Source organism: Lepidochelys olivacea (genome assembly GCF_965140295.1).
Source record: "Lepidochelys olivacea isolate rLepOli2 genome assembly, chromosome: 3".
Lineage (NCBI taxonomy): Eukaryota > Metazoa > Chordata > Testudines > Cheloniidae > Lepidochelys > Lepidochelys olivacea.
Genome location: NC_140413.1, coordinates 140,793,284 through 140,818,820, shown reverse-complemented (window position 1 = coordinate 140,818,820; position 25,537 = coordinate 140,793,284). Strand labels below are relative to the sequence as shown.

General features: G+C 42.0%; 2 protein-coding genes across 16 annotated transcripts in view; one reads left to right on the top strand and one right to left on the bottom strand.

The window, feature by feature from the left end:
- Nucleotides 1–5,893, bottom strand: part of SDCCAG8 (SHH signaling and ciliogenesis regulator SDCCAG8) — a 154,854-nt gene extending 148,961 nt beyond the window's left edge. Inside the window, exons 1-2 of one of the 5 annotated variants that reach the window (XM_084622214.1) lie at nucleotides 5,709–5,893; nucleotides 5,119–5,248 (exon numbers count right to left, since the gene is read on the bottom strand). In XM_084622214.1, coding sequence (XP_084478340.1) covers nucleotides 5,119–5,173 — 55 coding nt within the window. In that variant the 5' untranslated portion in view covers nucleotides 5,174–5,248; nucleotides 5,709–5,893. Of the gene's footprint in view, nucleotides 1–5,118; nucleotides 5,378–5,439; nucleotides 5,460–5,708 lie in introns of those variants that run through there. The other 4 variants (XM_084622215.1, XM_084622218.1, XM_084622217.1 and 1 more) reach the window with 4 other exon arrangements.
- Nucleotides 5,894–5,993: 100 nt separating this feature from the next.
- CEP170 (centrosomal protein 170) overlaps nucleotides 5,994–25,537 on the top strand; it is a 183,483-nt gene continuing 163,939 nt past the window's right edge. For 8 of the 11 annotated variants that reach the window (XM_084622204.1, XM_084622212.1, XM_084622208.1 and 5 more), the window contains exon 1: nucleotides 5,995–6,230. The gene's annotated coding sequence lies outside the window, so the exon portion shown is untranslated. Of the gene's footprint in view, nucleotides 6,231–25,537 lie in introns of all 11 variants that reach the window. The other 3 variants (XM_084622211.1, XM_084622207.1, XM_084622210.1) reach the window with 3 other exon arrangements.

Genomic DNA, 25,537 nt, shown 5'->3' with positions numbered 1-25,537 from the left:
GATGTCACATGAGTCCTAATAGGAAAAAAGTTGGTCAGAACAGTGCTTCTCAAGCTGTCTGATGTGGGGGACCGGCAATTTTTTTTTCCCCATGTGCGTGCAAACCGGCAGCTGATGGCTCATGGACAGGCACCAGTCCGTGGACCACCACTTTGAGTAGCACTGTGTTAGAAGGTTGGAGGCACTGGAACCATAATCATAGCAGATTCAGGAGCATAGGAAAGTGAGTCATGTGCAACAAGTAACTGGCCTATAAGGGAAACAAATTCTCTTTTTCTATCTAAACCCATTCACTGAAAACAGGGGGGAAAAAAAACAAAAAACCCAGCAACTGACAGACAGCTACAGAAAGATTTACTGAGCAAAAACATACAAACTTCACTCCAACCACATGTAAACAGCCAAAATAGCACATAATGTACTTCTAGAATACTGTTTCAGCCAAACAAATGGTACATCTAAAGCCATTAGAAAAGTAAAAAACTAAGATCAAAAATACCCATTCAACCAAGTTAGGACTTGCACTGTCTGATTGCCTATTTATCACTGGAAATGTGAGATATGCAGCTTCATAAGAATAATGATTACCTACCTCTTGTCTGTATTAAAACAGAACTTCAGACATTTATTTTAAAAAGTTAACTATTATTTTAGTATGTAACCTGAAGAGAAAAAAAAAAGATAAACCACTTCTTTTTGTAATTATTTTCTTGAGCAGCACGTTGGAAAGGACTTTTAGGTTTCCTAAATAATCTTTATTACTTCTCACACCATAAAAAACAGAAAACAGACTGCTTAATTTTTCAGCTGAAGTTAACTGAGCTCATGCTCTTAACTTCTGATAACCAAACTGTTTGAATTCACTATCATGTTGTTTGAATTGCCATATCTGATGGGTGAGTTTTACATGAAACTATTTAATACCAGATCAAAAGAGTGAGAAAAGTAAAAGTTTAATTATTCAAAAAGAAAACAGAATAAAAACACTTAATAGAATGAAAAAATATATGATATAATGTACTAATCTTCCGAGCCAAAACACTGAATAAGAATATGTATAACGTGCTTCAACTGCTTCCCAAATGGTTGATTTCAGTAATGTTTTTAGGCAAGCTAGCAAAAGCAATCCATGTAAACAAAGCGAGGCATATCCGAACTTTGAAAACCTTGTCAAAGGTGCAGCAGGCATAATGGCCAAGGGTAAACCAGTGAGTAGCATAAGGACTTGATAAAAGCAAGACAAGGCTAATGAGGAAAGGAGGGACAGGTCACATGTTTGACAAATGTCAATTGGAGGATTTGGAAAGGACATGCTTCCTCTTAAATATGGGTTTTGTGACAAGGCATTCCTAGTCTAAGGGCTCGTCTACACAAGGAAGTTAGTGCACAATAAACTAGAATATAAATACAAAGCACAACAGCTATTCAGCACTAACTCCCAGTGTGGACAAACTTATTCCTCACTAAGAGTGCCTTTGTGCTGTTTAGCTTAGCCCAAAGGCACTCTTAGGGCTTGTCTACACAGGGGAGGGGGTGAAGAAGTGTAGTACAGCAAGTCAATCCAGTTTATTTAACTCACAGTACACAAACCAGACTAATAGCATGCGTATAAGAAAAGTGTGCCTCTTTCAATTTGAATCATTCTGTACACATGGCAGTGGCTTGGTGCTTACTAAGCACGTAGCTTTCTTGATGCCAACTTGCAGAGAGCATAAGGATTACAGGAACCCTCTGGGTCTTGTATTTATATTCTAGTTCACCAAAGGGTGTCATGGGAGGTCTCTAATAAAAGCGTATGTCACACTGGTGATCAGTATCACTGTGAAATGCATGTACAGATGGTATATAAGAAGTTTATATATACACACTGAAAATTATGTTCTTGAGGTCTATGCCTAGAGACAGGTCACAAGCGAAGGTGAAAAGCAGATTTTCTTTCAGACAAGGAACATTTATTGGTTTATATATAAATTGAATATTCTCTGGTTCACAATGGGCAACCATTAGCATTCTAAATCAAATGCTAATGAAGAGCTGGCAGGGACTTCAAAAGAAAACTAACAGGAAGAGGGCCACCCTATCTTGGGGTGTACATCAAAGGTTTGTTTGGGGAGGGGAGGGAAGAGGACAGGCTAGCATCCTGTCCCCTAGGAAGTAAATGGACAGTGAGTTTGTTTCATAGAAGGGGGATCTCAACCAGGCTTGGTTGAACATGCTGGAAGAAACTTTGGGGGAGATAAGCTTCTTTATACTGTAGGATAAATTGTTAGTTAAATTAAGGCTCTAGAAACTTATGATTGTCTTATATGTAACTGTGTTTCCAATATTCTTACTCATTATCACTTGAATCTTTGTTCCTGGATAACAGATTTATAATGAAAACAAGAATAAGTTATCTAAGTGTTGTGTGTTCAAAGGAGCTGTGTTCCAAAATATAATTAGTAAGCTGCAGCGTACTGTTCCTTTAGAAACAGTAGGCCTGTCTGTGAGTGTTCAGTAGACGCTACATAGGTACACACCAACCCTCGAATCCCTAATATTCTATCACTAACCCGCACAGAGACAGCAAAGTCTATGGAAGCCTGGAAGGTAGTGCTTGTGTTGCCAGAGGCTGGTGGTTTCAGTGAGCTAAAATAAGCTTGCTCAGAAAAGACTTTCTCACACTAAAGGCAGGAGGTGGTGAAGTGCCTTACAACCATGTGTATCCCTGCAAAGCATTACAGGGTTATGCCATTGGAAAGGTACCATTGCACCATTTTATAAATCTTGGTAATGCTCAGGAGATTATTGATAGCATTTGACACGTGGGATTACCAAACTGCACTAGGACAATTGATGGGAGTCATGTGTCTATTATTTGTCACAGGCTCACAGGGTTCAGAATTCATAAACAGAAAGGAGTATTTCTCTGTAGTGCTCAAAGGCCTGATTGACCACTTTGGCAACTTCATAAACATCAATGCAGTGTGCAAGGCTGGCCTTAAGGAAAATGGTGCCCTGGGCGAACTTGTATTTTGGCACATACCGAATCACCTCTGACCCCACAGGCCCTCCCCAGCTTTTCCCCTCACCCCCATCATCTCCAGGCCCTGCTGCCTCACCCCAGTGCTTAATTTGTATTGAAAGGTTATTTTGGGCTCCCTTACACGCATTAAAGTCTGTATGCACATCAAACATGCCAATTCAACTGTTCAGTCAGTCACAAGAGTCTCCAAATCCAACCCCCTTGTGTCCCCCACATCCAACCCTGCCCCGTCTCCCATATCTAGCCCTGCACCCAGAGAGGAAGTTGCCATCGCAGCCTGGCATGCATGGACCAAGCAACCCGACCCAGCAGCAGCAGAGGCTTTCCCTCTCCACACTGTGCCACAGCTCTCCGCTGTCCAGGCTGCTAGGGATTCATTTCAGCACCCCCAGACCCTAGATGCTGCTGCTGCTAGGGGCAGGGGTCAGCGTCTGCAGCCAGCTCCATGCGCCTACAGGTGGGACCACAGCTTCCACACTCTCTCCTTATTCCTCCCCGCCAATTTGATGCTGTCTGTCTATCCCCCATACCAAGAGGAGCTATGTGGTTTCCAGCAGGAAGGCATAGCAAGCAGAGTGGGACCCAACCACAATCCCTCCATACAGGACTCCCTGCCTCCCTCAACACCATGCCTTGTTCCTTGGCTCAGATCTTTCTCGGGCCCAGAGAGGAGCTGATGGGATCCAGCAGGAGGACTTGACAGGAGGAGCAGGACCCCAGTGCTGGCTGAAGTCCCAGCTGTGTAAGGTAATCACTGCTGCATGGCCAGGGAATGTCGGTGTGCAGGCAAAATTGGACTGGCATTGTGACCTGGCACATGGGGTCACAACGCCCCTGATATTTGGCCCAGCTGCCCCTCCATCTATACAGAGGGGCAGCTGGGCCATATTTCAGTGGCATTGTGACTCCGTGCACTAAGTGCTGGAGGGTGCCATTCCAGGCTGGATTTCAGGTGCTGGAGCACACACACACTCCCTCCCCACCAATCCAGCAGTACCATACCCCTGCCCTCTCAGCTGCATGGGCCTCTGTGCACCTACATAGGCTATTTGTCTGCTAGTGCTTTTATGCCATCACTGTGTCTGCACTAGAAGAGTTGCATCACTTTAATTACTTAAAGTGGTAAAACCTGTGTGTGTATACAATAGGGCCTCATGTTGCAACTGATATATCATTAAGGGTTTCATTTCAGTGACATGTACATTTAGAGCGGGTTGAAATTTTCCAAATTTCAAAACTTCCCATTTTAGGAGGAAAAAAATTGAAACCTTCGCTTTCCCCCCCAAAAAACAACCCTAATTGTATTGTAGATTGAACTGCTCAAAAACTCTACTCCTCTACAGTACAGATGTTCCGGTTGTCCAAGTCCCTTAGCGAGTTAGACAGAATGCACAGCTGAATCTACAGTAAACTGTGGTTTTGATCTGAGGGTTGGTGCTATTGGAGCTTCCAGAGTGTTAAAGAAAGGGGGGGGGGGAGGGAGGGAGGCACAAAACAGCTGATTTGGAGCTATCCCTCCTCTTCCCCAGCGAGTTAGAGGGTATGTGGATGTAGTGGAAGTCTGGCACTGACTCAGCCCTACAGTGGTGGGGAGTTTGTAGTTTGATCTGAAAGCAGTGGGCCCAGGGACAGTGGAAATCTTAGTCTGCTTCACCTGATTCAGCTGGCTGGGATCCTTAAGACAGTGTAAGGGGTATCCGCTCCCGTAATTCTACCCGACTGTAGTTCAAAGTTTAGAAGACACGGGGAGTAGAGAGGTGGAGAAGGTGGTGCAGCCCCAGGCAAAGAAGCCAAGCAGCACACTGTGGCGGGGCAATGGCAGGAAAAGAGCTAGCACGCACTGGAGTGGGCCCATGTTGCCGGCAGCCAGGTAGGTGGTGGAGGGCAGGCAGCACTGGGAGGCAGCGGGCCTCGGCAGGCACTGATTGAGGTGGCGGGGGAGTGGACACTGCCAGGAGAAGGGTCCCCGCTGGCTCAGTGCTGCACACAGCGGGACAAGCGACAGCACAGAGAGCGGCCCTGAGACGGGGCCGGCGCGGGCGGGACTGGGGCAGCGAGGCGGTGGCCGTCTCGGGCGCGTGGACCCTACTCACCTCGAAGGCTTCTCTGATACCGTTCCAGGTCGGACTCCTCCCGGGCCTCCCGCATAGGGGCAGGGTCCACGTCGCACACCGTGAGGCGACGCCCGCTCAGGCCCTGGCCTCTAGCCGCGGCTCCCCTTCTCTGCAGCCCGGAGGAGCATGAGAGTTAGGAGCCGTCCCGAGCCTCCCGCTCCCGAGTCCCGAACCCTCCTCTCCTCCCCCAACAGCGCTCGGGAGCCGTAGTTCCGTATCGTTCACTATCCCCTCCCACCCAACGGCCAGGGGATCTTAGGAGAACTACAGTTCCCACAGGGCTATGCGGCACCAACCTACCCTCCTGACCTCAAGCAGTTTGGGAGCCTGTTGCTAACCAACTAGGAAACGGTCTTCTGGGCCCCCAGCTGAGCGAGTCGCCTTCAGAGCTCCGCCCAGTAACGCGGCACGTGCACACGCTGTGTCATCCCAAACACTACATCGCCCAGCATGCAACGCGCCATCCTCTAAGCCCTGGGAGTTATAGTCCCTACGGGCTACAGCCTCCCCAAGTCTAGAAGAGAGCTGCTGCGTTCGGCTCTCTCCCTTTGTATGCGGCCAGATCGCACCTGCGCACTGCGCAACTGTTCTGCTCTAGCACATCTGCTTCTTTCCCCGCAGTGCCTGGGTGAAGCGCACGCGCAGTAATCTCAGGCAAGAGGGAGTCCATGTTTTCCTCCTTCACGCTGTGCCCCTGGGCGTATGCGGAATGCGCGCCCGCTTCGGAGGGGAGTTCGCGCCTCCATTGTCTGGATGTGGCGCAAGCGCACTGAGAGTTCGCTGGAGCGCCCTCAATCGCCTGGGCGCCTGCGCAGTAATTCTCGGAGTCGGGACTCGGACTCCGTTCGCCCCTCCCCCCCCACGCATTGTGTGTGTGTGTGTGTGATAGGGCGGCGCTTGCGCAGTGCCCGCGCCCCGCTCTGTGCCGTTAGCCGCTATGTCCAGGGAATAACGTTAGAGCGGTTGCTAGCGTGAGACCGACAGAGACGGACAGACCCGGAGCGTCCCGCCCCCTGGCGACGAGGAGATGGCGGGTCAGTGAGCGGCGGCGCTAGGGACACCCCTGCCCAGCGAGTCTCCTTCGCGGGGGGGTAAGTGATGATGCTCCTGCCCCATTCCCTTCCCGGCCTGAGCTGGGGCGCCGGGGGGCTGCATCGTCCGTCCCTGCGGGGTGGGGGGTGTGCTCTCGCTTCCCCCGTGCGCCTTCATGGCCGCCGCCGCCGCCCCCTTTGCCGTGCCGGGGGGGCGTGCGGCTGGCGCTGCCCCAGCCTCCGAGCTGGCCGCCTGCGCCGGGGGGCTTGTTCCAAGCGGCGACTCCTGGATTGCTGGCTGCTCTGCACCGTTCCCACCCGGCGGCCGCCGCCGCCGCCGCCGCCTTTCCCTGCTGCTCTCCGCCCATCAGCCTGCGCTGCCCACAGGCGAGCCCGAGCCGCCGGCCCACGCTGGATGCAGATGGAGCCGCTAAATCGCTTTCTTCCTCTCCCTCCCCCTTCCCGACACAGATGTGCCCCGTGGTGGGGGGGAGGGGAGCCTTCCCTATTCCGCTGCCCCCGCGGACAGAGGCATCCCTTCCCGTCCTCCCTCACCTGGGAAGGCGAGTCTCCTGTAGTGTGGGCTTATTGTTTATAGCCAGGGTCTTTTTGTTTTTAAATCTCTCCTCCCCCGTTGACGGATTTTGTTGTTTCATTGAGTTCTTTTTATTTTTGAATCTTCCCCCGTTTCAAAACTCCCCCTAGTTGGAGTCTAGTAGCCCCTCCACACCACCACCACCCCCATTAGGAGAATGAAACTCTTCCTTTAATGTGTGTGGAAAGGGAAATGAGAAAACCCATTATCTCCCCTCTTATTTGTCTACTTCCTTTCTCTCTCCCTTTCTTTCTCTCTATCTTGAGTATTTTGATAAGGTTTCTCTCTAATTGTTAACAAAACCTGCACTTCCCGAATATTTGATAGACATGGGTTCTTACAAATGTTTATCAGGAAAAGGTAAAATAATTTGCCTTTTGTGAAAGAATATGTTGGAGTGGAAATGAATGGGTTACTAATATAACACAAAGCTGATGGCGCTTTTCAAATATAAAGCATTCTGTGGAAGAGGAAGCTGACTCGACTGAGAAGCAGATGACAGTTGTATGGATGAGCTTTATTTCATGATCTCATCCATGCACTGCTTGGAGCCGGATGCTAGTGGTTCTGCAGTGAGGGTTGGGGGAAGGAGGAGGGATTCTGTTCAAAATTGTCTTCTGGTACATTTAGTATTCAGTAAATCTAGTCTATTCATTGGCATCAGGCGGGGTTACGGTTGCGTCTCTGAATCCAATCAGAGAAATGCCAAATGCATAAAGCACACACCACAGCCATTCAGTGTAGTAGTACTGTATGTGTATGGACATTAGGAAGCTGACTCTCAATGAAAGGTATCTGAGAGCATGAGATAGTATCCAATAAGCTAACAACTGTCTTAAATATTTTTTAAATGAGTTGACAACAGGCCACCTATTCTGCAGGGATTTAAGGGGGAGTGGGAGAAGGTTGAGGAGTGTTTATGGTTTAGATGAATTGAAGATATGACATGCCTGTTTCGGATCTTTTGTCATAAGGTGATGTGATAGGTAAACTTGTGAGTTAACCAGGCTCTTCTCAGTTGCAGTGAAATTATAGGTATTCATAAAGTATTCAACTACACTGATCAGGTACCTCCATGGAGTCCCATTCAAGTGAATTGGACTGTGCGCTGGCTCAGGATTTGCCCATATAAAACAGTATGCAGAATCAGAGCCAAAAATTATAACATTAATATGAGCAAAAACAAAATTAAGAGTTCATGACTAAGTAAAACTATTTTCCCATGGTTGAAGAAGAGCTCTGTGGAGATTGAAAGCACATCTTTTTCACAAATTAGTCCAGTAAAAGATACTACCATGCCCACTTTGTCACTCATGTTTTCACATGACTAATTTCCAGGTATTCATTGTGCCTAAGTGTTGGAGAACATATCTTATCCAAAAGGGTATTAACGTGAAATTTGTTTGCTATTAAAAAATGAGTTTAAAAACAGGTGCTCTTGAGCTTTTCTACCATTATTTATGTTTATGCAGTTGCACTTCCCTGTTTTTAAAAATGTTTTTTTCCTTTGTTGCTCGATGAAAGGCTCACAGAAACAGGGGAAACTGACTAACAAGTGGGAAAATAGTGATGCAGAATATACACAAAATGTTGTCCAAATGTTGTCAAAATAATCAAGCTGGAAAAGATAACTTAAAGATTAGAGAAAATATATTTATCTAGAAGTTACTTGATAGTAAGTAAAATATTTTCAGACAGTGTTGCAAGCTAAACTGTAAGCCATCTCTGTAAAAACTTTATTGCGATTTCCATCTTTGGCTCTGATTTTTGTATAAAATATGCTGCATTTACAAGTTGATTTGTTTTGTTTTAAAGCTGCCCGCATTGCACACTCAGGCTGGGATCTGAAAGCCAGGATGGGATTTCTTTCTTTCTTGTGCTTCATCACCAGTAATTTCTGCAGGTAGAATGTAGCTTTCAATTCTGATGATATATAAACCAGAAAATAATCCACTTCACTCTCTTGGATCTAGAAAAGTCTACTTGCTCACTGGTGGTTGGGAAGTCGGACACTTCCCTTAGTAATTGGAACAAGGCCTAAACCATCAACATTTGCAGAATTTGATCTTTCATTTAAAATATTGTTTCTAGCCCTTATGAATACAAATATAACTTATTTAATGTTAACTAATTCTGTGCTGGATCCCTGATTCTCTAAACAAATTGTTCCAGTGGCACAGTTGTTCCTGTTAGCTTTGGCAAGCAGAATGAAATTGAGGTGAATCTGATTAGTTTCACTGTAGTTCAGAACTCCCTGAGAAGCCGCAAAACTGACCAGAGTCATATCTGTCTCTCTGTGTTACTACTGAGAAATCTACTAACAGAAGAGACAGGCATTGCAGCTGTTCATGAATTAGGAGAATGAAAAGTTGCAGAATCCCTTACCGCTATTTCTCAACAGCCATGGGGTTGTTAGAAGGACAGAATAGCAGAGAACCCCCCTTTGCAGAAACTGTTGCCTGTAGCAGTGGAAACCCTCACACATTCCAGCAACCAGGAGACTGTTGAGGAATGGGGAGAAGAGAGAGAGACTCATCTCTTCTTGGGGCTTCTGATTTGTTAATCAGAAATTGGAAATAATAAAGGTGAAGCCCCCAAGAAATGTTTCAGTACAGCAACTGCTAGGAATTCCAGCATCCTCTTTTTCCCTAGCAGCAAAGGGTTTTGTAGTGATGGTGCCAAACTTTGTCCGTTGATCTTATTGTAGAGCTTTTTTCCGTCTTTTGTACTAGCCTCTGGCTATTAAGTTTCTGGCACATTTTTAAACCTCACCCTCATCCTGTAGCTGTATTGACCAGCATTTCTTTTTCTGCCTCATTCAATACATTTCTTCAACAAATAAGGCAAAGACTTATGGTCAGTTGCCTCCTTCACTATGCTACCGTGATTCATCAGTAGAGCTGAATGAAGCAGGTGTCTTGGGGGGGGAGGGGGGAAATAGTATGTGATCATGTAATTAAAGACTCTTTTCTATCTTGACTTTAGTAAGGCTTTTGAAACTGTCTGATATGACCTTCTCATAAACAAAAGAGTGAAATATAGCCTAGATGAACTGAATATAAGATGAGTGCACAACTGGCTGGAAAACCGTACTTAGAGTAGTTAACAATGGTTTACAATTGAGGTGGAAGGACATATCGGGTGGGGTCCTTAGTCGAGTCCAGTTCTATTCAATGTCTTCATAAATGATTTAGATAATGACATAGAGAGTATACTTATAAAGTTCGCAGACAATAACAAGCTGTCACGGGTTGCAAACACTTTGGAGGACAGGATTAGAATTCAGAGTGGTCTTGATAAGCCGGAGAAATGGTCTGAATTAAATAGGATGAAATTCAGTAAGGACAAATGTAAAGTACCATGTTTAGGGAGGAATAATCAGTTGCACACACATAACATGTGAAATGACTGCCTACGAAGGAGTACTGCAGAAAAGGATTTGGGGATTATAGTGGATTACAAACTAAATATGATATTTAGTTGTACTTTTAATGTATTATGTAATATTGTTGCAAGAAAAAGCAAACATCGTTCTCAGCTGTATTAGCAGGAGGGTTGTAAGCAAGACATGAGAAGTAATTCTTCCACACTACTGGCCTCAGCTGGTGTATTGTGTCCAGTTCTGAGCACCACACTTCAGGAAAGATGTTGACAGATTGGAGAAAGTCTAGAGAAGAGTAAGAAGAATGGTTAAAGGTCTATGAGGAAAGATTGGGAAAAAAAATTGGGGTGGTTTAGTCTCTAGAAGAGAAAACTGAGGGGGGACATAATAGTCTTCGATACATAAATGGTTGTTATAAAGAGGAGAGTGATAAATTGTTCTTCTTAACCACAGAGGACAGGACAAGAAGTAATGGGCTTCAATTGCAGCAAGGAAGATTCAGGTTAGACATTAGGAAAAATGTTCTTACTGTAGGGATAGCACTGAAACAAATAACCTAAGGAAGTTGAGGAATCTCTGTCATTGGAGGTTTTAAAAAACCGGTTAGACAAATACCTGTAAGAAATTGTCTAGATAATACTTACTCGTGCCTTGGTGCAATGGATTGGACTAGATGACCTATCTGGGTTCCTTCCACCCCTACATTTCTGTGATTCTGTGAATTCACATGCACAATGAGGCAAATTAAGGTTGCCCAGGCAACCTTAATTCTGACATTTCGCAACTTTTGAGTATTTCACTTTGCATCCTTAATATTCTTTTATTGTAGTTTGTGTGTGTAAGTAATTGTGAACATACAGTAGACTTGTAGAGTTGAGGTTTATTTTCCATTATAAACTCAAATTCACCCACCTACTCATCAAAAATCCTCAAAAGGCCATTTCCACTTTAAATCTGCGTCTATGGCCTGTGGCTAGAAGATACTACTTTAATGCAAATTAAAGGTGATTTGGACATATTGTTTTTGACAGATGAAATTTAGGAAAACCTGTTTTTAATCATGTTTGGTTTTTAATTCATGTAATTCTTTTTTGTCATGTCTTATGTCAAAAGCAACTTGTCCTAAAAACTTAATAAAGTTTAGTTTCAACATACTGCAATGGCTTGCAAACTGGATTAGTTTTGAGATTGGGAAAGGCATCTTTGGCAAGATTCACAACTGTATTAGAAAAGTCAAAGTATCCTGTCAGTCTTAGACCTCCTTTTAAGAGGATGTCATATGACTAAGTAAGTTGCAATTGCAATATGTATACTATCTACATAGACAGTCAAATTAAGTGTGTTAGTCTAAGTGTCTTAACCATTGGTTAGCTGAGGGAGGAGCATTGAACAAGTGTTTTGGGCTACATCATCTAACTGGCCGTAGTTACAAAGGGAGGAGTCACATAAGCTTCACTTATTATCATTTGTAATACATCTGATCATTCCACACCTGAAGCTATTGAGTTTTATCCAAAGATGGCATCTGATATCAAAACTAGGGGTCTGCACTGTTGGATCTGTCATGATAGGCATTGGCTTTGTTTGAAGCTGGTTCTTGCCAATGGCAGTGATGTCGGGTTCCTTAGGGAAATTGTCCAAATGGGGTGCCTTGAGCTAGGACAATGGCTCAGCTGAAACACATTGTTAAACAGGGTACCCGTGGCATGTCTTTCACCTTAAGGAACGAATTCTGCGAGGCGACTTGTCACCTTGTCACTAATGTTCAGAGGGGTGATGTTGGACAGAACCGGCAGTCAGACCAGATTGCTCAGTCTTATGGTACCTGTTGTTATGTACGTGGTTTCATGCTGGTGAGCATGTACATACTGCTGAATTTACATCTTCATAAAGCTGAGCCACTCCTGGGAGCAATAGCAATAGAACAGCACAAAGAAAGCCTGGAATTTCTTAGTGTCTGCTCATTCGGTCCCCAGTGGAAAGTAACACTTGATATCAGAGTGAATGTGGCCTGCAAAGTAGTCCAACTGCAGTATTTTCTCCACATGTGAGATGTGGTCTAGGATGTGGACCTCTAAAGCCCTTAGAATAAGTCCTTGATCCAAAAACAAATGTATCTTTATAAAATAGGTATTAAAAGAACAATGAATGAAAGGTGGGAGGGGGCGTTGCTCTGGGGCACAATTAATGTTATTTGGTTACCTTCACTGTGACTTTTCATATTTTTAATGTCTATTACCTTTAGAAACACAAGTCAAAAACTATTGTTTAAGTACTACAGTGTTCTTGTACACTGAAAATACTTATCAGTAAGTAAATCTTTTTGTCTGAAACAATATACTTTGGAGATACTATTGGAGTATACTTCCAATATACGTTGGCGATATCGATTACCAAATGTTGACAGAGCCTGTGATTGAACCAGTTTTGCCCTTTAGTCAGGTTTGGTTATTTTGAACTATTTTGGGTATTGGAAAAAATATTAAGTGAACACCTTCATCAGAAATGCTTCTGCTGTTTTGTCAGTGAATCATTATTATGACTGATGCATATCAATCATGTTTTACAGAGTGACTTTAATACTCATAGATTTTTAAAGCCAAAAGAGGGACCATTGTTATCATTGAGTCTGACTACTTGCATGACACAGACCATAACATTTCACCTAGCATTCCTGCTTCTACACCTGTATTCAAGTGTATCATGCTCAAAAAATGAATCTATTTACCTTCTACTTGTCTACCTTCTTTTGGTAATGCTTAGACTATTTAAACACCACCAGTATTTTTTTTCTCCTTAACATCTCATTTTCTGTTGCTGTACTGAGGTCACAAGGCTACATTTGTAACCTCAATCACTTCTTCTTTAACAGACATTTGTTATAAATACAGGATTATTACTTGTGCCCATGGTCAAGCAGTAGAAAATGAGTTGTGTAGTATACTTATCTTCAATAATAGTAGGGGAAATAGAGAAAAATACTGACAAAATAAGTTGGTTTTTGTTTTAAAAGATCTGTTCCGTGTATGTTCCATTGGGGAAAGTCCTCCTTTGTCACCAGTTACTCTGTTTAGATTGTGCCACAGTAATTTCAGTGCATTCTTATTGTACAGAGCTTTAAGGAAAGCTCTTACATACATAAAAAGCTTCCAGTTAAAATGAAAACATTTCCCACTCACCTATCACTGTAATATTTATAAGTATATTATGGGCATAGGAAAATAGAAATAAACATAACCCCGTAATAGCAGGGGAGGAACGGGGGGAAGCTGTTGGATTTAAGATTAAAATCTAAATTAGACAGTTGCTCTTGTGACTGTAATTTTTTTGCCATTTGCCAAATTCTCATATGGTTAAAGACCTGCAGGCTAATCAGATTGATTGTATCAGAATTGCAATATTTTTTTGTCTGGGGTTTTTTGTTTTTGTTGTTTTGTTTTTTTTTAATACACTAATGTAGCTAACATTTATAAAACGCTGTAGAGATGAAAATCACTGTGTAAGAATCACAAAGTTATCACAAATATGCAATCAGGGTTCATGAAACCATAAATGTAAATACTTACTTGTAAAAGTTAATTAAATCTCTTATACTTAGGTATTTAGGATTTTATGTGAGTTGCAGAAAAATATTACCTTTTGTCATGATAGCCAAATACTGTTTTCTTTCTTAGAATATATATTCATGGAGTTTGAAACTAGAAGGGTCCCTTATATCATCTAATCTGACCTCCCAAATAACATAGGACATAGAATTTCACACAAGAATTCCTCCATCAACTGCATAACTTTGTGCTGAGTGAGAGCATAAGTTTTAGAAAGACACCAAGTCTTGATTTTAAAGTCTCTAAGTGATAGTGGAATCCTTCTCTTTCGTAAGTGGTTCCAAAGATTAATAACTTTCACTTTTAAAAACAGGTATCTTATTTCCAATCTGAATTTGTATAGCTTCAGCTTCCAACAATTAGATCTTGTTATACCTTTTCCTGCTAGATTAAAGAGCTGTCTTTTATCAGAATCATGTAGGTACTCGTAGACGATTATCAAGCCATCTCTTAACCTTCTCTTAGATAAAATAAATAGATTGAGCTTCATAAATCTCATTGTAAGGTAGGTTTTCCAGACCTCAAATTGTTGTTGTAACTCATCTGAGCTCTTTCTAATTTTTCAGTTTCCTTCTTTTGAAATGTGGACTCCAGAACTAGATACTGTAGTTCAGTAATGATCTCTATCAGTGCCATGTTCAGTGATGCCACTTTCTTACTGCTTCTTAATATTTCCCTGTTTATACATCCAAGTATTGCATTAGCCTTCTTAGCCATGGCCTCACACTTGGAGTTAGTTGGTCATCCACCAGGACTCCTAAATAGTAATGTATTAATCCTAATGTACTTTTGAATTAAGAAAATCTAATTAAAATGACACAAATAATTTTTTAGCCAACTTGCCAGCTGAGACCACAAATAGAGATAGTCAGCCATAAAAGCATATAAATAGTTTTGTATGTTTCTAAACAAAAGCTCTCTTTGGTTCTGGCTATTTGGTTTTTATGGTCTAAATTTTTTATTGTTGAGTATCTTCCATGTTCAGGAGGAAAGTCCTGCAGGTTGCAGAAGGACATTAAGGTTTCCTACACTGTTTGTTTTCCCTGAGGTTCTTTTAAATCCATGATCACCTTTGGATGACCTGGATGATTATTCTGACAAATAGAGCTGAAGAGTTGTATGAGTTTGTGTCGCTGAAGAATGTGCATCATTGCAGTTGTGTAGTACCTCAGTTTACTAAGGGAGAAGTACATAAGTGGATAATTTTTTTGCCTTAGTCATTTTAAGCTTTTTTCAGTAACTTCCATGTCTGATGAAGAAACAAGAGTATTAGCTGTGTTTAAAATCTAGCTGTTATTCTGCAAACATGGTATCTAATATGTTTGTCAGATATATTCAGAACTCCCTAATGTAGTTGAAAGGTTATTACTCTCACCTTATCAGCGCTTCACTGAGGATGCTCTGAAAAGTGCCTCTGTAAAAAATGGCTGCCTCTTACTATACAAATCTCTGCTCCCATGTGTATTCAAAGATCTATCTGCTCATTTTTGTGACTAAAATAATATTCCACTACTTTTTATTCCTGTTAGCACTGAAGCACTATGAACTATAAAAGTGTAACTGAGGGAGAGCTGGATTATATTCCTGCTCATAATCTTCAGAACTGTTCATGATATTCCAACCACAGGTCCAAATTCTCCTTCAGTTACACTTGTAAAATGCCATAGTTTCCAATGATGTTGTGCAGGTATAAATGAATATATAAATATATTTATATAAATAAATCCCATTATTTTGGGATAATGTATAAGCCAAAATCATAATTAATGAGGCAGGACTTTAATGAGAAGGCATTCTCTTCTGTGTTCAGTTTAACTTCTGTTTGTCTAAATGTTGCAGCTGTCAATGATAGACATAAAAAAGTGAAATGTTGTTTCATAATTTGTTGGGAAATAGTCAACATGATTTTTGTAAAGGGAAATCATGCCTCACCAATCTACTAGAATTCTTTGAGGGGGTCAACAAGCATGCAGACAAAGGAGATCCAGCGGATATAGAGTATTTAGATTTTCAGAAAGCCTTTGACAAGGTCCCTCGCCAAAGGCTCTTAAGCAAAATAAGCAGTCATGGGATAAGAGGGAAGGTTCTCTCATGGATTGGTAACTGGTTAAAAGATAGGAAACAAAGGGTAGGAATAAATGGTCACTTTTCAGAATGGAGAGAGGTAAATAGTGGTGTCCCCCTGGGATCTGTACTAGGCTGAATCCTGTTTAACATATTCATAAGCAATCTGGAAAAAGGGATAAACAGTGAGGTGGCAAAATTTGCAGATGGTACAAAACTACTCAAGATAGTTAAGTCCCACGCGGACTGCGAAGAGCTACAAAAGGATCTCACAAAACTGAGTGACTGGGCAACAAAATGGGAGATGAAATTTAATGTTGATAAATGCAAAGTAATGCACATTGGAAAACATAGTCCTAACTATACATATACAATGATGGGGTCTAAATTTAGCTGTTACCACTCAAGAAAGAGATCTTGGAGTCTTTGTGGATAGTTCTCTGAAATCATGCACTCAATGTGCAGCGGCTGTCAAAAAAGCGAACAAAATGTTGGGAATCATCCAGAAAAGAATAATTAATAAGACCGAAAATATCATATTGTCTCTATATAAATCCATGGTACACCCGCACCTTGAATACTGCATGAAGATATGGTTACCCCATCTCAAAAAAGATATATTGGAATTGGGAAAGGTTCAGAAAAGGGCAACAAAAATGATTAGGGTTATAGAACGGCTTGCATATGAGGAGAGATTAATAAGACTGGGACTTTTCAGCTTGGAAAAGAGGCGACAAAAGAGGTCTATAAAATCATGAGTGGTATAGAGAAAGTAAATAAGGAAGTGTTATTTACTCCTTCTCATAATACAAGAACAAGGGGCCACCGAATGAAATTAATAGGTAGCAGGTTTAAAACAAACACACAAGAAAGTATTTTTTCACGCAACGTACTGTCAGCCTCTGGAGCTCCTTGCCAGGGGGTGTTGTGAAGGCCAATACTATAACGGGGTTCAAAAGAGAGCTAGATAGATTCATGGAAGATAGGTCTGTCAATGGCTATTAGCCAGGAATGGTGTCCCTAGCCTCTGTTTGCCAGAAGCTGGGATTGGGTGACAGGGCATGGATCACTTGATGATAACCTGTCTGTTCATTCCCTTTGGAGCACCCAGCATTGGCCACTGTCAGAGGACAGGATACTGGGCTTGGTGGACCTTTGATCTGACCCAGTATGGCCGTTCTTATGTTTCAGTTGTTCATTTGAATATTTTCATAGTCAGTACTTTTTATCTGTAATAAAATAACCTTTAAAATATCGCATTGTAATTATTTTGCTAGACCATACTGCAGATAATTAGGTAATTAATTTATTATGCATTGAGGTTACATTTTGCATTGAGTTGCACCTGTTTCAACCTCACTGAAATTTATTGGCTGTAAGTCAATCAGAATTTGTCCTGGAGCATTAAAACCTGTGTATGACATTCTCCAGATTACAGTCTGGACTATTGGACAGCTGTGTCCCCTCAGCTCTCTAATTGGGTGCTTTTTACACTGTTTTGCAGTGAGAATGATTCCTTATCTGTTTAGACATAGTCTCTAGCATGCAAAATTGCGACCAGCTGAATTATATGAGTACTTCTGGCCAGCCACTCCTGAATTCTATTGCAGAGTGACACCAGCAAATTCCCAGTCCCAGACTTGTCCCCAGAAATGTGCAGCTTGTACTACCCAGGTCTTTTCTTCTGTGCAGTACAAGCTCAAAGAAAGTCCATTTCATTAATAGAAAACAATAAGCATAAAGCCTGTTATCTCGAATGGAGTTTCCCAAACACTTTTAAGTGAACTTAAAAAAAAAAAAAAAAAAAGATTTTTCTCACCACATGCTCACAGCAGTGTGGCTGGATCTGTCACCCAGAACTACTCGCCCGGTTCAATGATGCTGCTTTTGTCTTTCCAAACGTTGATGCCGTGAGTAGAGAGACTTCATTTGTGTCCTCTGTTCCTCATTTTAATATCTTTCCCTCCTCTCTGAGAATCATCTCCAGCTGGGGTTCAGGTGACAGCAAGTCAGTCTGCCAAGATGTAAATTTTTTGCTCATACACTTCTTCCGGCCAAAGAATGGCCACTTAACCCTGTAATAGTCCACTTGATCATGTTGACGCCTGGCTGAGGTGCTGGCTAACCTTTTGTCTCTGAGGAACTGGTTTGGGCTGCTTTTCTAAACAGCAGTGTTTTACAGTAGAATCTTAAGTTTACATACAATGTTGCTACACACATTTTACCAGGACAATAACGTTCAGTAGACTGAGTTTTCAAATGATACCTCATAAGGCATACTTTGTATAGAATTTATCATAGTATTGTAAAAGTGATGAACATAAGGCTGCAGTCTGTCACACAGTCTGTAAAATAGGATTTTATTTAAAATATTATTTTTAAGACTAAAGTTTTTATTACGTATGGCATTGCAGTTTCTGTAGTAAGTACTAGCCAACCAACTTCTTAATTCAACTTGCAATCTCTTGTAAATCTTTCAGTCCAAACATTCTACAAGAAATCCTATACATAGTGTTTTCTGTTGAATCCTACTTTGAGAAATGAAGTTGCATGCCAAGTTTGGATACTAGGTATAGGCGCTATGTGGTATTTCAAACTAAGATAGACATTCTTCAAGTCTTAAAATGAAGATGGGTGAAGCACGACAGACACGGCTGTTTAAAATAATATAAATTATGCTGATTTTATATTATTATTTTATATTTATATCTTCTAGCATTTAGCTGTCTAAGGCTAGGGTTCCTAACTTGGAGGGGTGCCAGCTAAAGAAAGGTGTTTGCCTTTGGTCTGTTCTATAGCATGGTTGCTGGGGGGAGTGCACTTCTCTGTTTCTTTAGGTGGAATTACACAACTCTGTTCCCTTTGATCTTGGTTGTACCAGGCAAGCTGCAGGGAGCAGTGGTGCGCAATACTGGTGTGGGGAGGGTGAGAACACAACTGGGAAAACCTTTCTCTCACAACCTGAGGCTTGGGAGACAACCAAGGTAACATGGTATCCAAAGTAAGAATAAAAAATAGAAAGATAGACCAGCAAAAAGAAACTGCATGTATAAGAAATAAGAGAAGAAAAAAGACAGCAGATATTCAGAGTGTCCAGAAGACACGTGAGACGCAGCTAATGTGTATGATAGCTTGAAATAAGAGGGGGCCATAGTGGTGGTCAGGCAAGCACGGGGCAGAATCAGCCCAAAACTTCTGGGGAACCACAGAGCTAGAATGGTAGTTGAAATAATAGAAGATTAAACTCGTACAGATACAGACAGACATCATCTTCCTTTCCAAATGCAAACAGATGGACATCATACCAAAAGGACTGAAGGTAAAAAATCCATTACAATCTACATACCACACAGACTATGCTGACAGCTTGTGCCACATACTCTAAAGAAACTGCGGAACCACCTGATCAGCATCCTCTACAGCAAACAGGGAAAGATTAAGGATGAGCTCTCAAAACTAGATACTCTCATAAAAAAACAACCTTCCGCACAAGCTTCCTCGTGGCTGGCCTTTACAAAAACTAGACAAGCCATTTACAACACACACTTTGCTTCTCTACAAAAGAAAAAGGACACTAAACTATCTAAACTACTACATGCCATAAGGGGCACAATAGTGGTTCCCTTAATCCACCCAGCAATATTGTTAATCTAGCCAACTATACTCTTAGCCCAGCAGAAGAATCTTCCTATCTTGGGGCCTCTCCTTCTGCCCCTCCACCCCCACGAACGTGATGCAGTTCTGTGGTGACCTGGAATCCTATTTTGATGTCTCGGACTCAAGAAATAACAACATACTAACCCACAGAGACTTTCCTACCAAGACTACAAAAAGAAGGATTCTGGGTGGACTTCTCCTGAAGGTCGAAACAACAGACTGGACTTCTACATAGAGTGCTTCCGCCGACGTGCACGGGCTGAAATTGTGGAAAAGCAATATCGCTTGTCCCAGAACCTCAGCCATGCAGAACACAATGCCATCCAGAGCCTCAGAAACAACTCTGACATCATAATCAAAAAGGCTGACAAAGGAGGTGCTGTCGTCATCATGAACAGGTCAGAATATGAACGAGAGGCTGCTAGGCAGCTCTCCAACACCACTTTCTACAAGCCATTACCCTCTGATCCCACTGAGGGTTACCAAAAGAAACTACACTATCTGCTCAAGAAACTCCCTGAAAAAGCACAAGAACAAATCTGCACAGACACACCCCTGGAACCCTGACCTGGGATATTCTATCTGCTACCTAAGATCCATAAACCTGGAAATCCTGGACGTCCCATCATCTCAGGCATTGGCACCCTGACAGCAGGATTCTCTGGCTATGTAGACTCCCTCCTCAGGCCCTATGCTACCAGCACTCCCAGCTATCTTGGAGACACCACTGACTTCCTGAGGAAACTACAATACATCGGTGATCTTCCTGAAAACACCATCCTAGCCACTGTGGATGTAGAAGCCCTCTACACCAACATTCCACACACAGATGGACTACAAGCTATCAGGAACAGTATCCCCGATAATGTCAATGCAAACCTGGTGGCTGAACTTCGTGACTTTGTCCTCACCCATAACTATTTCACATTTGGGGACAATGTATACCTTCAAATCAGCGGCACTGCTATGGGTACCCGCATGGCCCCACAGTATGCCAACATTTTTATGGCTGACTTGGAACAGTGCTTCCTCAGCTCTCGTCCCCTGATGCCCCTACTCTACTTGTGCTACGCTGATGACATCTTCATCATCTGGACCCATGGAAAAGAAGCCCTTGAGGAATTCCACCATGATTTCAACAATTTCCATCCCACCGTCAACCTCAGCCTGGTCCAGTCCCACAAGAGATCCACTTCCTGGACACTACAGTGCTAATAAGTGATGGTCACATAAACACCACCCTATACCAGAAACCTACTGACTGCTATGCTTACCTACATGCCTCCAGTTTTCAATCCAGACCACACCACACGATCTATTGTCGACAGCCAAGCTCTACAATACAACCGCATTTGCTCCAACCCCTCAGACAGAGACAAACACCTACAAGATCTCTATCAAGCGTTCTTACAACTACAGTACCCACCTGCTAAAGTGAAGAAACAGATTGACAGAGCCAGAAGAGTACCCAGAAGTCACCTACTACAGGACAGGCCCAACAAAGAAAGTAACAGAACGCCACTAGCCATCACCTTCACCCCCCAACTAAACCTCTCCAACGCATCATCAAGGATCTATAACCTATCCTGAAGGATGACCCATCACTCTCATAGATCTTTGGGCTACCCCTGCCTCAGTTTCAGCAACTTCACAATGTGCTGTTGGGAGATAGTCCGTGCTGTCCAAAGGTTTTGAGCATTTTTATATTCATCCAGCTCCATCTTCACTGGCTGTTACCACTGCAAATGAAAAGTCGAAACAATTGGGAAAGTCAGCTCCCACACAAAAAGAACCAAAGAGACTAGACAGTTTTGGAAGGAAAGTTTATTCATGAGCTTGTCTACAGGTTAGGTTAGTTAATTATTCATAGATTCCAAGACCAGAAGAGACCATTGTAATTGTCTGGTCTGACTACCTGTGTTGCATAGGCCATAGAATTTCCCCAAAGTAATTCCTAGAGCATATCTTTTAGAAAAACATCCAATCTTGATTTTAAAGTTGCCAGTGATGGAGAATCTACCACAATCCTTATTAATAAATTGTTCCAGTGGTTAATTACTCTCCCATTACAAATGTATGCCTTATTTCCAATCTGAATTTGTCTAGCTTCAATTTCCAGCCATTGGATCATGTTATACCTTTTTCTGGTAGATTGAGTTATACTGATTGCTTCACTTGGCTTTGCCAGTTCTGGTTCTTTGATCTCCTGATATTGTTCAGCCACCATTTTATCATGCTTCTGTTTCAGAACAACATGATATCATAGAATTACAGCTTAGCCAAATCCAGTATCGCTACTGATCTTTTAGCCTGGTTTTGATCTGATGTAAAATGTCTGAAAACATTTGTGGGCAACTGGAGGAGAAATTATCATAGCCAATACAGATTATGGCATACCTGTTTTGACACAGTACTCCTGGGAGCATTCTGTGCCTAAAAATTCTACACACAATATTTTTAAATTCTGCAAATTTTATTTTGTCAAAATAACTACTTAAACACACCAGTTTCAATCATTTTGGTAATTTATTTCAAAATACCTATCAGCAGTATGTCTGCAACAATACAGACATACACAAAAATTCACCTAGGAGTAAAGAGTTAAAAGAAACTCCGATGACGACCTAGTTCCTGTTTCACTGTCCCTTCCCTTCCCTTCCCCCCGAACTGGGGGAGGGGCAGACACCCATAACTCCTCTCCCCGCAGAGCCCAGCCACAGGGCCCCCCTGGCCGAGATATTCGCACCCGCCTCCAGAGCCCAACTGTGGGACCCATCTTGCCCAGACACCCACCCCTTCCCCCGCAGAGCCCAGGGATCCAGAGGGATAAACAGCCTGATGCTCAGTCCCAGGCTTGCACAGTTTCCTGTGCGCTGTCCTCTCCTTCCCCCAGGGGATGCTGGGAACTGCAGCTGCCAGAAACCCTCTAGCGCCCTTCCCCGAGCAGTGTTTTCTTTGTGTGAGCTGCGTTTTGCCAGGTCCAGCGGCCCCTAATGGCAGCTAGCAACATTGCAGCCCATTTCTGTGTGGGAAAGGAAATTCTGCACACACAGCGTTAATTTCTGTAAAATTCTGCATTGCACAGTGGCACAGAATTCCCCCAGTAGTAACACAATCCCTTTTTTGACACAGTAACAGACTAAGTGGAGAAACGGAATTAAGCAGATAAAACATATGTATATTGTAGCAAGATATTGATCAGACTGCCGCAAAATTAATTTAGAAATGGAGATAAACTTCCTGGATTCCACTTAATTATTTATATGAACAAACATTTGTTTTACAGATCGGAAACAAAGTTATTAATAATGTTACATCTTTGTATATAATGGGTACAGTATAAAGATCCAGTTTTATTCTATGTTTTCATGATCTTGATATGAGCTAGGATATTACCAGTATATGGGAAATACATCAAAGAAATGGTAGTGAACATGTCTGTCAAGAGCAATATAGAATGACCAAAGTGTATGTGTCTAAAATGACTACATAGATATAAAATAAGGGAGTTTTTGCTATGAGCTCAAATGTAAAAATGAATGTTTGGTGGGAGAGGGGTGTCTTGTAAAAACAACCATGTCATTATTTATGAGACTGTTCAATGATGGAAAAGAAATAGTAGCTCAGCTAGTCCACCAGTGCCATTGCAGAATCATTAGCTACCGCAAATTTGCTATTTTAACAAGGTAAAGTTTTGAGCCTCCAATGGTTTTGTGCAATATATAAAATGTAGTTGTAATTATATATATTTAACATAGGGCTTGCTTCACTTGTGCTTGGAACAAACATCTTGTATAGTGTAAAAAAAAAAATTACATCTGTGGACTTGGCTGTTACGATTAACTGTAAAAAGTTCCAAATTATTCCATAAGGGGCATAGCAGAAGACTTTTTTTTTAAGTCCACCTTGTGCTGAACCTGCCAATAGGTCTCCTCTTATAAGCAAATAGTTTTAATTTTATACACTTTTCAGATGATAGTGTTATGTCACTGGCTGGACTTTGATGAAGCCTACACCAGCAGCTGTCCTTATTCACTTCTCCTGCTGCTTCCAAAATGTACAAAATCATGTATTGTACTGTCAAGGGTTAGAAATTCTTCAAAGCATTTCCCCTTTCTGCCCAGCATCACTGATTGTGAAAGATACATCTCAGTATCTGAATTACCCACCATCTTTGACTCTAGCAGTAGAATGTGTCAAATTACATAATATCTCAGTAGTTAAAATATTTGGTATGTAATTATTCAGTTTGTGATTATCAACTTGAGTACATCATCATATCCATGGTGAAGGAGACCTACTCGCATAAGCCTCATTTTATACAGGTGTTTCAAAAGGCCACAACTGCTAGGTTTTATAACCTGGAGCCATTTGATGTACATATGCACCATTCAGAAAATCCCATATAATCCCCAGTTAACTCTACCACAATAAAAGCTTGAGGGCAGAATGAGTCAGTCAATTCAGATGCTTGCTTTTGCTCAGGCTGTTTTAGTATTACAAAATCTCTGATGCATCAAATAAATTGAATGTGCTGAACAGATGACTGCACTACAAACTGCAATATGACACTAGTTATAGCACAGCCTATTTTTTCAGCACAACCTTTCAATTGGCAGTGTCACTAGAAAGCCAGATGTTTGTCTTCCATAAAAAAGTTAACTCCACCTTCATTGGTTGAACTAGAAAATACAGGGATAAAAATACAGAAGAGAGTACAATATTTTGGGGGTAAAAATAATTCACTTTACAGTAGTCAGGGAATCAGTCTTGACTATTTGTCTTGACTATCTTACAGAAATAGAAACTAAAGCTAAAATTTACATTTTAGCTAGGAGAACAAGCCAACTAATAAAAAGCCAAGGCTCTGAATAGTCAGTACAGTGACCTGAGGTCTGCGATCACTGACATCTCGAGGGCCTCAAGATGCTCACTCCCCGATGATCACCATGGTGCATAGATGCTGATGTGCACAAGCAGAAAGGTAGAGCACCAGTGGTGCAAAAGGCATCCTGAATCCATCAGCCAGCAGCACAAACAACTCTTACAAGATTGTCACTGTAGGAAAGGAAGCAAAATGATCTTTCTGTACCCCACCACAATCAGTGCAGCAATATCATAGCCACCAGAACTATTTTACATAGTGAACCATGTGATTAACCTCCTTTGCATAGCCGAAAACATCAGACACATGCATTAATTACTGTCAGGAGCTGTCAGAACACTATGCTGATGACTGACTAGTTAGAGTATTGCAGAGAAGTTCTACAAAGATCCCATCAGCATTGGGTACATCAACATGTTTTTGCATAGCCATTTTGCACAGATGAATTTAAATGAAAGATTCTCAATGGAAGTCAAGAGGATTAGACCTATTCTACAAAATGTCTATTTACCATTGTCATTTGAAGTGGATACTTCTCAACTTCTTGAGTTTTGCAACAGTGATTGTGGCAGCTAACATAGTTTCAAAAAGACATCTGTCACTTGACATACTGCATCCTAAAAGAGAGAATCTGTAATGTCACTGAAACAACTGAAAAGGAACTTTAGGGCCTAGTAAAGACGAAGACAGTCTTTTCATAGACAGTCTTTTAATTTCTTCTAGATACCATATGAGAGCTACAGCAAAAGATGGTCGAGACAAAAGAGAGGAAGGACAGGACAGCAAAATGTATCATTCTGACTCCTTCCCTTCACCACCTTCCCCATCCATCACTGAAACACTCCTCTGGAGAAGATCTTGGCTTCTTATAAAATAATGTTGTAACTGTTGGTCAAGTGGGTAAATAATTTAGGCAAGATATTTAGCAGAAAAAGATTATTTCCCAGAACCCCAGGAACCACACCCATACAAGTCTTCAGCTCAGATTCATTTGTGTATCACTTCTTAAGGGCAGGGGCTAATGACCAGTTCCTGAACAAGAGAGACTTTGTGGTGTAGATCGTATTCTTTACAGTACCTAAAAAGATCTCTTCAGTGCAGGACCTAAAATTGCTCCAAGAATTTCAGATTCAAGATGGAAGCACTGCACTAAAGCATCTTTTCCATATTCTTCTCACA